Consider the following 14,000-nt stretch of genomic DNA (forward strand, 5'->3'; position numbering starts at 1 on the left):
AACAGGATATGATACAGGAACAGTATATGATACAGGAACAGGATAGGATACAGGAACAGGATATGATACAGGAACAGGATATGATACAGGAACAGGATATGATACAGGAACAGGATATGATACAGGAACAGGATATGATACAGGAACAGGATATGATACAGGATACAGGAACAGGATATGATGCAGGATACAGGAACAGGATATGATACTATATGGTGTCTGTCTGACTGTATGGTGTTTGGCTGACTGTCTGGTGTCTTTCTGACTGACTGTGTTCCAGGGTGATCTGTAAACTCCTAGCCTCTAAGACTGAGAGCATCAGAGTCCAGGCTCTCAAAGTCCTGGGATACTTCCTCAAACACCTCGGACACAAGTGAGTACCTGGATGGATGGGTGGATGGATGGATGGATGGATGGGAAGGTGGGTGGATGGATGGATGGATGGATGGATGGATGGATGGATGGATGGATGGGAAGGTGGGTGGATGGATGGGTGGGTGGGTGGGTGGATGGGTGGGTGGGTGGGTGGATGGGAAGGTGGGTGGATGGGTGGGTAGGTGGGTGGGTGGATGGGTGGGTGGGTGGGTGGATGGGAAGGTGGGTGGATGGGTGGGTAGGTGGGTGGATGGGAAGGTGGGTGGGTGGATGGGAAGGTGGGTGGATGGGTGGGTGGATGGATGGATAGGTGTGAGTGTTTGATCGGAGCATAAGCCATTGACAATACCATGTTGGCTCCTACATTAAATAACCTTAAAAGTTTAGTGGTCAGAATAAGGGCAGTCATTAAGGCGTCGCCATGCGTGTGGGTTGTCTCCTGTCTGCCCTGTTAAGGGTTGTCTCCTGTCTGCCCTGTTAAGGGTTGTCTCCTGCCTGCCCTGTTAAGGGTTGTCTCCTGTCTGCCCTGTTAAGGGTTGTCTCCTGTCTGCCCTGTTAAGGGTTGTCTCCTGTCTGCCCTGTTAAGGGTTGTCTCCTGTCTGCCCTGTTAAGGGTTGTCTCCTGCCTGCCCTGTTAAGGGTTGTCTCCTGCCTGCCCTGTTAAGGGTTGTCTACTGTCTGCCATGTTAAGGACAGTCATGAATGCGTCACCATGCGTGTGGGTTGTCTCCTGCTGGCCATGCTAAGGGCAGTCACGAAGGAGCTCAGCGTATAGGCCCAGAGGGTTTGTGTGTTTGTTTTGAGTTAATGTGATCCTGATAGAATAATCGTTGTGACAGAACATGCTTCCTGTGAGGTAAAGCCCTGATCAGGAGCAAAGTATTCTGGGAGGGTTATTCATCAAATCTGACGTCAAGCGCGATATCAGAGCACAGTCCTGTGTGTGTGGGGGAGGGGGGGAGGAGAGACAACACAGCCAACTTAAACAGGTCACAACTCCTGCAGCTCTGTTGCATGCTGGGTATGTACATAGTCAATGGTAGGCTTCGAGGGGACTCCTATGGTAGGTACACCTATAGCTCATCTCTTGGCAGTAGTACTGTTGACTACTTTATCACTGACCTCAACCCAGAGTCTCTCAGAGCGTTCACAGTTAGCCCACTGACACCCCTATCAGACCACAGCAAAATCACAGTCTACTTGAACAGAGCAATACTCAATCATGAGGCATCAAAGCCTAAGGAACTGAGAAACATTAAGAAATGCTGTAGATGGAAGGAATGCAGTTTGGAAACCTACCAAAAAACAATTAGGCAACAACAAATTCAATCCCTTTTAGACAATTTCCTGGGTAAAACGTTCCACTGTAATAGTGAAGGTGTAAACTTGGCAGTAGAAAATCTTAACAGTATATTTGACCTCTCAGCTTCCCTATCAAATCTAAAAATCTCAAATAGAAAACCGAAGAAAATTAACAATGACGAATGGTTTGATGAAGAATGCAAAAATCTAAGAAAGAAATTGAGAAACCTGTCCAACCAAAAACATAGAGACCCGGAAAACCTGAGTCTACGCCTTCACTATGGTGAATCACTAAAACAATACAGAAATACACTACGGAAAAAGAAGGAACAGCACATCAGAAATCAGCTCAATGTAATTGAAGAATCCATAGACTCTAACCACTTCTGGGAAAATTGGAAACAAACAACAACACAAAGAATTATCTATTCAAAACGGAGATGTATGGGTAATCCACTTCTCCAATCTGATTGGCTCTATAACAAAGAAAAAACAGCAAAACATAAACATGATCAAATACAGATCTTAGAATCAACTATTAAAGACGACCAGAACCCACTGGATTATCTGATTACATTGAATGTTTATTTATTTTCCCTTTTGTACATTAACCATGTGTACATTGTTACAACACTGTATATAGAATTGAATCCAACTCTCTCTCAGTCACCCACTATATGCTGATGTAATGATATGCTGTCACAGTCTGAATGAGGAGAGGAGGGGAGAGGAGAGGAGAGGAGATGGGAGAGGAGAGGAGATGGGAGAGGAGAGGAGATGGGAGAGGAGAGGAGAGGGGAGAGGAGAGGGGAGAGGAGAGGAGAGGAGATCTCTGCTGGATGATCTGGTGTTTTGGAGTGTACGATAGTTGTCATGGTGACGTGCTGTTGGCTGGGCCAGTTGGTTGTTCTCATTTATCGCGCCCTTCATTCCCCGGTGGCCATGGTGACTGACAGCACCTCTAGCTGTCTCCTTTCTTGGCCAGGCGGTGAAAAGGCCTCTGACAGAGACAGACGGGAGGTGTGTGTGTGTGATGAGGATCTGATGAGTTCATCATTTCGCTATTATTTGTTACTCACTGTGACATTTGTTTTGTGTGTGCGTTTGTGTGCGTGCGTGCGTGTGTGTGTGTGTGTGTGTGTGTGTGTGTGTGTGTGTGTGCGCGTGCGCGTGCGTGTGCGTGTGTGTGTGTGTGTGCGCAGGAGGAAGGTGGAGATCATGCACACACACAGCCTGTTCACCCTGCTGGGAGAGAGGCTGATGATCCACACCAACACAGTCAGCGTCACAACCTACAACACACTCTACGAGGTAGGTAACACGCTCTATGAGGTAGGTAACACGCTCTACGAGGTAGGTAACACACTCTACGAGGTAGGTAACACGCTCTACGAGGTAGGTAACACGCTCTATGAGGTAGGTAACACGCTCTACGAGGTAGGTAACACGCTCTACGAGGTAGATAACACGCTCTACGAGGTAGAGAACACACTACGAGGTAGGTAACACGCTCTACGAGGTAGGTAACACGCTCTACGAGGTAGGTAACACGCTCTACGAGGTAGAGAACACACTACGAGGTAGGTAACACACTCTACGTGGTAAGTAACACGCTCTACGAGGTAGCTAACATGCTCTACGAGGTAGCTAACACGCTCTACGAGGTAGGTAAAACACTACGAGGTTGGGAACACACTACGAGGTTGGTAACACGCTCTACGAGGTAGGTAAAAAGGCTCTACGAGGTAGGTAACACACTACGAGGTAGGTAACACACTACGAGGTTGGGAACACACTACGAGGTAGGTAACACGCTCTACGAGGTAGATAACACGCTCTACGAGGTTGGGAACACACTACGAGGTAGGTGACACGCTCTACGAGGTAGCTAACACGCTCTACGAGGTAGAGAACACACTACGAGGTAGGTGACACGCTCTACGAGGTAGCTAACACGCTCTACGAGGTAGAGAACACACTACGAGGTAGGTAACACGCTCTACGAGGTAGGGTACACGCTCTACGAGGTAGGTAACACGCTCTACGAGGTAGGTAACGCGCTCTACGAGGTAGGTAACACACTATGAGGTTGGGAACACACTCTAAGAGGTAGGGAACACTCTACAAGGTAGGTAACACACGACACGAGGTAGGTAACGCGCTCTACGAGGTAGGTAACACTCTACAAGGTAGGTAACACACGACACGAGGTAGGTAACACACTCACTCACTCACACTGCAATGTATGTCATCACAGTAACTTCTCATTTACCTCTATATAAACTGTTCCTGTAGCATCTGTAAACGATGTGTCTTGTGCTGGTGAAGTTTAATTGACACGTGTCACTCTCCGCCACGGTAGATTCTGACAGAACAGGTGTGTACCCAGGTAGTCCACAAGCCCCACCCAGAACCTGACTCCACCGTCAAGATACAGAACCCCAGTAAGTCCACTCGTCTCCCTCTATCTGTCTGTCTGTCTGTCTGTCTGTCTGTCTGTCTGTCTGTCTGTCTGTCTGTCTGTGTTCTTTCTTTCTTTCTTTCTTTCTTTCGTCATCAACTAGTCTTGTGTACTGATTCATGTTCTTCATCATCAACTAGTCTAGTGATCCATGTTCTTCATCATCAACTAGTCTACTGATCCATGTTCTTCATCATCAACTAGTCTCGTCTACTGATCCATGTTCTTCATCATCAACTAGTCTAGTCTACTGATCCATGTTCTTCATCATCAACTAGTCTAGTCTACTGATCCATGTTCTTCATCATCAACTAGTCTAGTCTACTGATCCATGTTCTTCATCATCAACTAGTCTACTGATCCATGTTCTTCATCATCAACTAGTCTAGTCTACTGATCCATGTTCTTCATCATCAACTAGTCTAGTCTACTGATCCATGTTCTTCATCATTACATTTACATTTACATTTAAGTCATTTGGCAGACGCTCTTATCCAGAGCGACTTACAAATTGGTGAATTCACCTTATGACATCCAGTGGAACAGCCACTTTACAATAGTGCATCTAAATCATTTAAGGGGGGGGGGGGTGAGAAGGACTACTTTATCCTATCCTAGGTATTCCTTAAAGAGGTGGGGTTTCAGGTGTCTCCGGAAGGTGGTGAGGGAGTTTGTTCCACCATTGGGGGGCCAGAGCAGCGAACAGTTTTGACTGGGCTGAGCGGGAACTGTACTTCCTCAGTGGTAGGGAGGCGAGCAGGCCAGAGGTGGATGAACACAGTGCCCTTGTTTGGGTGTAGGGCCTGATCAGAGCCTGGAGGTACTGCGGTGCCGTTCCCCTCACAGCTCCGTAGGCAAGAACCATGGTCTTGTAGCGGATGCGAGCTTCAACTGGAAGCCAGTGGAGAGAGCGGAGGAGCGGGGTGACGTGAGAGAACTTGGGAAGGTTGAACACCAGACGGGCTGCGGCGTTCTGGATGAGTTGTAGGGGTTTAATGGCACAGGCAGGGAGCCCAGCCAACAGCGAGTTGCAGTAATCCAGACGGGAGATGACAAGTGCCTGGATTAGGACCTGCGCCGCTTCCTGTGTGAGGCAGGGTCGTACTCTGCGGATGTTGTAGAGCATGAACCTACAGGAACGGGCCACCGCCTTGATGTTAGTTGAGAACGACAGGGTGTTGTCCAGGATCACGCCAAGGTTCTTAGCGCTCTGGGAGGAGGACACAATGGAGTTGTCAACCGTGATGGCGAGATCATGGAACGGGCAGTCCTTCCCCGGGAGGAAGAGCAGCTCCGTCTTGCCGAGGTTCAGCTTGGGGTGGTGATCCGTCATCCACACTGATATGTCTGCCAGACATGCAGAGATGCGATTCGCCACCTGGTCATCAGAAGGGGGAAAGGAGAAGATTAATTGTGTGTCGTCTGCATAGCAATGATAGGAGAGACCATGTGAGGTTATGACAGAGCCAAGTGACTTGGTGTATAGCGAGAATAGGAGAGGGCCTAGAACAGAGCCCTGGGGGACACCAGTGGTGAGAGCGCGTGGTGAGGAGACAGATTCTCGCCACGCCACCTGGTAGGAGCGACCTGTCAGGTAGGACGCAATCCAAGCGTGGGCCGCGCCGGAGATGCCCAACTCGGAGAGGGTGGAGAGGAGGATCTGATGGTTCACAGTATCGAAGGCAGCCGATAGGTCTAGAAGGATGAGAGCAGAGGAGAGAGAGTTAGCTTTAGCAGTGCGGAGCGCCTCCGTGATACAGAGAAGAGCAGTCTCAGTTGAATGACTAGTCTTGAAACCTGACTGATTTGGATCAAGAAGGTCATTCTGAGAGAGATAGCGGGAGAGCTGGCCAAGGACGGCACGTTCAAGAGTTTTGGAGAGAAAAGAAAGAAGGGATACTGGTCTGTAGTTGTTGACATCGGAGGGATCGAGTGTAGGTTTTTTCAGAAGGGGTGCAACTCTCGCTCTCTTGAAGACGGAAGGGACGTAGCCAGCGGTCAGGGATGAGTTGATGAGCGAAGTGAGGTAAGGGAGAAGGTCTCCGGAAATGGTCTGGAGAAGAGAGGAGGGGATAGGGTCAAGCGGGCAGGTTGTTGGGCGGCCGGCCGTCACAAGAAGCGAGATTTCATCTGGAGAGAGAGGGGAGAAAGAGGTCAGAGCACAGGGTAGGGCAGTGTGAGCAGAACCAGCGGTGTCGTTTGACTTAGCAAACGAGGATCGGATGTCGTCGACCTTCTTTTCAAAATGGTTGACGAAGTCATCTGCAGAGAGGGAGGAGGGGTGGGGAGGGGGAGGAGGATTCAGGAGGGAGGAGGATTCAGGAGGGAGGAGAAGGTGGCAAAGAGCTTCCTAGGGTTAGAGGCAGATGCTTGGAATTTAGAGTGGTAGAAAGTGGCTTTAGCAGCAGAGACAGAGGAGGAAAATGTAGAGAGGAGGGAGTGAAAGGATGCCAGGTCCGCAGGGAGGCGAGTTTTCCTCCATTTCCGCTCGGCTGCCCGGAGCCCTGTTCTGTGAGCTCGCAATGAGTCGTCGAGCCACGGAGCGGGAGGGGAGGACCGAGCCGGCCTGGAGGATAGGGGACATAGAGAGTCAAAGGATGCAGAAAGGGAAGAGAGGAGGGTTGAGGAGGCAGAATTAGGAGATAGGTTGGAGAAGGTTTGAGCAGAGGGAAGAGATGATAGGATGGAAGAGGAGAGACTAGCGGGGGAGAGAGAGCGAAGGTTGGGACGGCGCGATACCATCCGAGTAGGGGCAGTGTCATCAACTAGTCTCGTCTACTGATCCATGTTCTTCATCATCAACTAGTCTAGTCTACTGATCCATGTTCTTCATCATCAACTAGTCTAGTCTACTGATCCATGTTCTTCATCATCAACTAGTCTAGTCTACTGATCCATGTTCTTCATCATCAACTAGTCTACTGATCCATGTTCTTCATCATCAACTAGTCTAGTCTACTGATCCATGTTCTTCATCATCAACTAGTCTCGTCTACTGATCCATGTTCTTCATCATCAACTAGTCTAGTCTACTGATCCATGTTCTTCATCATCAACTAGTCTAGTCTACTGATCCATGTCCTTCATCATCAACTAGTCTAGTCTACTGATCCATGTTCTTCATCATCAACTAGTCTCGTCTACTGATCCATGTTCTTCATCATCAACTAGTCTAGTCTACTGATCCATGTTCTTCATCATCAACTAGTCTAGTCTACTGATCCATGTTCTTCATCATCAACTAGTCTAGTCTACTGATCCATGTTCTTCATCATCAACTAGTCTCGTCTACTGATCCATGTTCTTCATCATCAACTAGTCTCGTCTACTGATCCATGTTCTTCATCATCAACTAGTCTAGTCTACTGATCCATGTTCTTGATCATCAACTAGTCTCGTCTACTGATCCATGTTCTTCATCATCAACTAGTTTCGTCGACTGATCCATGTTCTTCATCATCAACTAGTCTCGTCTACTGATCCATGTTCTTCATCATCAACTAGTCTAGTCTACTGATCCATGTTCTTCATCATCAACTAGTCTACTGATCCATGTTCTTCATCATCAACTAGTCTCGTCTACTGATCCATGTTCTTCATCATCAACTAGTCTACTGATCCATGTTCTTCATCATCAACTAGTCTAGTCTACTGATCCATGTTCTTCATCATCAACTAGTCTAGTCTACTGATCCATGTTCTTCATCATCAACTAGTCTCGTCTACTGATCCATGTTCTTCATCATCAACTAGTCTCGTCTACTGATCCATGTTCTTCATCATCAGCTAGTCTAGTCTACTGATCCATGTTCTTCATCATCAACTAGTCTACTGATCCATGTTCTTCATCGTCAACTAGTCTAGTCTACTGATCCATGTTCTTCATCATCAACTAGTCAAGTCTAGTCTACTGATCCATGTTCTTCATCATCAACTAGTCTAGTCTGATCTGTGTTCTTCATCATCAACTAGTCTAGTCTAGTCTACTGATCCATGAACTTCATCATCAACTAGTCTAGTCTACTGATCCATGTTCTTCATCATCAACTAGTCTAGTCTAGTCTACTGATCCATGTTCTTCATCATCAACTAGTCTAGCCTGATCCATGTTCTTCATCATCAACTAGTCGAGTCTGATCCATGTTCTTCATCATCAACTAGTCTAGGCTACTGATCCATGAACTTCAACATCAACTAGTCTAGTCTACTGATCCATGTTCTTCATCATCAACTAGTCTAGTCTGATCCATGTTCTTCATCATCAACTAGTCTAGTCTACTGATCCATGTTCTTCATCATCAACTAGTCTAGTCTACTGATCCATGTTCTTCATCATCAACTAGTCTAGTCTACTGATCCATGTTCTTCATCATCAACTAGTCTAGTCTACTGATCCATGTTCTTCATCATCAACTAGTCTAGTCTACTGATCCATGTTCTTCATCATCAACTAGTCTCGTCTACTGATCCATGTTCTTCATCATCAACTAGTCTAGTCTACTGATCCATGTTCTTCATCATCAACTAGTCTAGTCTACTGATCCATGTTCTTGATCATCAACTAGTCTCGTCTACTGATCCATGTTCTTCATCATCAACTAGTTTCGTCTACTGATCCATGTTCTTCATCATCAACTAGTCTCGTCTACTGATCCATGTTCTTCATCATCAACTAGTCTAGTCTACTGATCCATGTTCTTCATCATCAACTAGTCTACTGATCCATGTTCTTCATCATCAACTAGTCTCGTCTACTGATCCATGTTCTTCATCATCAACTAGTCTACTGATCCATGTTCTTCATCATCAACTAGTCTAGTCTACTGATCCATGTTCTTCATCATCAACTAGTCTAGTCTACTGATCCATGTTCTTCATCATCAACTAGTCTCGTCTACTGATCCATGTTCTTCATCATCAACTAGTCTCGTCTACTGATCCATGTTTTTCATCATCAGCTAGTCTAGTCTACTGATCCATGTTCTTCATCATCAACTAGTCTACTGATCCATGTTCTTCATCATCAACTAGTCTACTGATCCATGATCTTCATCATCAACTAGTCAAGTCTAGTCTACTGATCCATGTTCTTCATCATCAACTAGTCTAGTCTGATCTGTGTTCTTCATCATCAACTAGTCTAGTCTAGTCTACTGATCCATGAACTTCATCATCAACTAGTCTAGTCTAGTCTACTGATCCATGTTCTTCATCATCAACTAGTCTAGCCTGATCCATGTTCTTCATCATCAACTAGTCTAGCCTGATCCATGTTCTTCATCATCAACTAGTCTAGCCTGATCCATGTTCTTCATCATCAACTAGTCGAGTCTGATCCATGTTCTTCATCATCAACTAGTCTAGGCTACTGATCCATGAACTTCAACATCAACTAGTCTAGTCTACTGATCCATGTTCTTCATCATCAACTAGTCTAGTCTGATCCATGTTCTTCATCATCAACTAGTCTAGGCTACTGATCCATGAACTTCAACATCAACTAGTCTAGTCTACTGATCCATGTTCTTCATCATCAACTAGTCAAGTCTGATCTGTGTTCTTCATCATCAACTAGTCTAGTCTAGTCTACTGATCCATGAACTTCATCATCAACTAGTCTAGTCTACTGATCCATGTTCTTCATCATCAACTAGTCTAGTCTAGTCTACTTATCCATTTTCTTCATCATCAACTAGTCTAGCCTGATCCATGTTCTTCATCATCAACTAGTCTAGCCTGATCCATGTTCTTCATCATCAACTAGTCTAGCCTGATCCATGTTCTTCATCATCAACTAGTCTAGCCTGATCCATGTTCTTCATCATCAACTAGTCGAGTCTGATCCATGTTCTTCATCATCAACTAGTCTAGGCTACTGATCCATGAACTTCAACATCAACTAGTCTAGTCTACTGATCCATGTTCTTCATCATCAACTCGTCTAGTCTGATCCATGTTCTTCATCATCAACTAGTCTAGTCTGATCCATGTTCTTCATCATCAACTAGTCTAGTCTACTGATCCATGTTCTTCATCATCAACTAGTCTAGTCTACTGATCCATGAACTTCAACATCAACTAGTCTAGTCTACTGATCCATGTTCTTCATCATCAACTCGTCTAGTCTGATCCATGTTCTTCATCATCAACTCGTCTAGTCTGATCCATGTTCTTCATCATCAACTAGTCTAGTCTACTGATCCATGTTCTTCATCATCAACTAGTCTAGTCTACTGATCCATGTTCTTCATCATCAACTAGTCTAGTCTACTGATCCATGTTCTTCATCATCAACTAGTCTCGTCTACTGATCCATGTTCTTCATCATCAACTAGTCTCGTCTACTGATCCATGTTCTTCATCATCAACTAGTCTAGTCTACTGATCCATGTTCTTGATCATCAACTAGTCTCGTCTACTGATCCATGTTCTTCATCATCAACTAGTTTCGTCGACTGATCCATGTTCTTCATCATCAACTAGTCTCGTCTACTGATCCATGTTCTTCATCATCAACTAGTCTAGTCTACTGATCCATGTTCTTCATCATCAACTAGTCTACTGATCCATGTTCTTCATCATCAACTAGTCTCGTCTACTGATCCATGTTCTTCATCATCAACTAGTCTACTGATCCATGTTCTTCATCATCAACTAGTCTAGTCTACTGATCCATGTTCTTCATCATCAACTAGTCTAGTCTACTGATCCATGTTCTTCATCATCAACTAGTCTCGTCTACTGATCCATGTTCTTCATCATCAACTAGTCTCGTCTACTGATCCATGTTCTTCATCATCAGCTAGTCTAGTCTACTGATCCATGTTCTTCATAATCAACTAGTCTACTGATCCATGTTCTTCATCGTCAACTAGTCTAGTCTACTGATCCATGTTCTTCATCATCAAATAGTCAAGTCTAGTCTACTGATCCATGTTCTTCATCATCAACTAGTCTAGTCTGATCTGTGTTCTTCATCATCAACTAGTCTAGTCTAGTCTACTGATCCATGAACTTCATCATCAACTAGTCTAGTCTACTGATCCATGTTCTTCATCATCAACTAGTCTAGTCTAGTCTACTGATCCATGTTCTTCATCATCAACTAGTCTAGCCTGATCCATGTTCTTCATCATCAACTAGTCGAGTCTGATCCATGTTCTTCATCATCAACTAGTCTAGGCTACTGATCCATGAACTTCAACATCAACTAGTCTAGTCTACTGATCCATGTTCTTCATCATCAACTAGTCTAGTCTGATCCATGTTCTTCATCATCAACTAGTCTAGTCTACTGATCCATGTTCTTCATCATCAACTAGTCTAGTCTACTGATCCATGTTCTTCATCATCAACTAGTCTAGTCTACTGATCCATGTTCTTCATCATCAACTAGTCTAGTCTACTGATCCATGTTCTTCATCATCAACTAGTCTAGTCTACTGATCCATGTTCTTCATCATCAACTAGTCTCGTCTACTGATCCATGTTCTTCATCATCAACTAGTCTAGTCTACTGATCCATGTTCTTCATCATCAACTAGTCTAGTCTACTGATCCATGTTCTTGATCATCAACTAGTCTCGTCTACTGATCCATGTTCTTCATCATCAACTAGATTCGTCTACTGATCCATGTTCTTCATCATCAACTAGTCTCGTCTACTGATCCATGTTCTTCATCATCAACTAGTCTAGTCTACTGATCCATGTTCTTCATCATCAACTAGTCTACTGATCCATGTTCTTCATCATCAACTAGTCTCGTCTACTGATCCATGTTCTTCATCATCAACTAGTCTACTGATCCATGTTCTTCATCATCAACTAGTCTAGTCTACTGATCCATGTTCTTCATCATCAACTAGTCTAGTCTACTGATCCATGTTCTTCATCATCAACTAGTCTCGTCTACTGATCCATGTTCTTCATCATCAACTAGTCTCGTCTACTGATCCATGTTTTTCATCATCAGCTAGTCTAGTCTACTGATCCATGTTCTTCATCATCAACTAGTCTACTGATCCATGTTCTTCATCATCAACTAGTCTACTGATCCATGTTCTTCATCATCAACTAGTCTAGTCTACTGATCCATGATCTTCATCATCAACTAGTCAAGTCTAGTCTACTGATCCATGTTCTTCATCATCAACTAGTCTAGTCTGATCTGTGTTCTTCATCATCAACTAGTCTAGTCTAGTCTACTGATCCATGAACTTCATCATCAACTAGTCTAACCTGATCCATGTTCTTCATCATCAACTAGTCTAGCCTGATCCATGTTCTTCATCATCAACTAGTCTAGCCTGATCCATGTTCTTCATCATCAACTAGTCGAGTCTGATCCATGTTCTTCATCATCAACTAGTCTAGGCTACTGATCCATGAACTTCAACATCAACTAGTCTAGTCTACTGATCCATGTTCTTCATCATCAACTAGTCTAGTCTGATCCATGTTCTTCATCATCAACTAGTCTAGTCTACTGATCCATGTTCTTCATCATCAACTAGTCGAGTCTGATCCATGTTCTTCATCATCAACTAGTCTAGGCTACTGATCCATGAACTTCAACACCAACTAGTCTAGTCTACTGATCCATGTTCTTCATCATCAACTAGTCAAGTCTGATCTGTGTTCTTCATCATCAACTAGTCTAGTCTAGTCTACTGATCCATGAACTTCATCATCAACTAGTCTAGTCTACTGATCCATGTTCTTCATCATCAACTAGTCTAGTCTAGTCTACTTATCCATTTTCTTCATCATCAACTAGTCTAGCCTGATCCATGTTCTTCATCATCAACTAGTCTAGCCTGATCCATGTTCTTCATCATCAACTAGTCTAGCCTGATCCATGTTCTTCATCATCAACTAGTCTAGCCTGATCCATGTTCTTCATCATCAACTAGTCGAGTCTGATCCATGTTCTTCATCATCAACTAGTCTAGGCTACTGATCCATGAACTTCAACATCAACTAGTCTAGTCTACTGATCCATGTTCTTCATCATCAACTCGTCTAGTCTGATCCATGTTCTTCATCATCAACTAGTCTAGTCTGATCCATGTTCTTCATCATCAACTAGTCTAGTCTACTGATCCATGTTCTTCATCATCAACTAGTCTAGCCTGATCCATGTTCTTCATCAACAACTAGTCTAGCCTGATCCATTTTCTTCATCATCAACTAGTCTAGCCTGATCCATGTTCTTCATCATCAACTAGTCGAGTCTGATCCATGTTCTTCATCATCAACTAGTCTAGGCTACTGATCCATGAACTTCAACATCAACTAGTCTAGTCTACTGATCCATGTTCTTCATCATCAACTCGTCTAGTCTAGTCTACTGATCCATGTTCTTCATCATCAACTAGTCTAGCCTGATCCATGTTCTTCATCATCAACTAGTCTAGCCTGATCCATGTTCTTCATCATCAACTAGTCTCGTCTACTGATCCATGTTCTTCATCATCAACTAGACTAGTCTGATCCATGTTCTTCATCATCAACTAGTCTAGTCTACTGATCCATGTTCTTCATCATAAACTAGTCTAGCCTGATCCATGTTCTTCATCATCAACTAGTCTAGCCTGATCCATGTTCTTCATCATCAACTAGTCTAGCCTGATCCATGTTCTTCATCATCAACTAGTCCAGACTACTGATCCATGTTCTTCATCATCAACTAGTCTAGTCTGATCCATGTTCTTCATCATCAACTAGTCTAGTCTGATCCATGTTCTTCATCATCAACTAGTCTAGTCTACTGATCCATGTTCTTCATCATCAACTAGTCTACTGATCCATGTTCTTCATCATCAACTAGTCTAGGCTACTGATCCATGAACTTCAACATCA

The 14,000-nt window shown here is 44.2% G+C and overlaps 1 protein-coding gene across 1 annotated transcript in view; it reads left to right on the plus strand.

Moving 5' to 3' along the window:
- Positions 1-14,000, plus strand: part of LOC135551081 (neurobeachin-like) — a 304,485-nt gene that overhangs the window by 164,918 nt on the left and 125,567 nt on the right. Inside the window, exons 19-21 of the mRNA XM_064982478.1 lie at positions 281-373; positions 2,879-2,987; positions 4,039-4,120. Coding sequence (XP_064838550.1) covers positions 281-373; positions 2,879-2,987; positions 4,039-4,120 — 284 coding nt within the window. The remainder of the gene's footprint in view (positions 1-280; positions 374-2,878; positions 2,988-4,038; positions 4,121-14,000) is intronic.

The sequence above is a fragment of the Oncorhynchus masou genome, chromosome 12 (genome assembly GCF_036934945.1).
Source record: "Oncorhynchus masou masou isolate Uvic2021 chromosome 12, UVic_Omas_1.1, whole genome shotgun sequence".
In the NCBI taxonomy this organism is placed as follows: domain Eukaryota; kingdom Metazoa; phylum Chordata; class Actinopteri; order Salmoniformes; family Salmonidae; genus Oncorhynchus; species Oncorhynchus masou.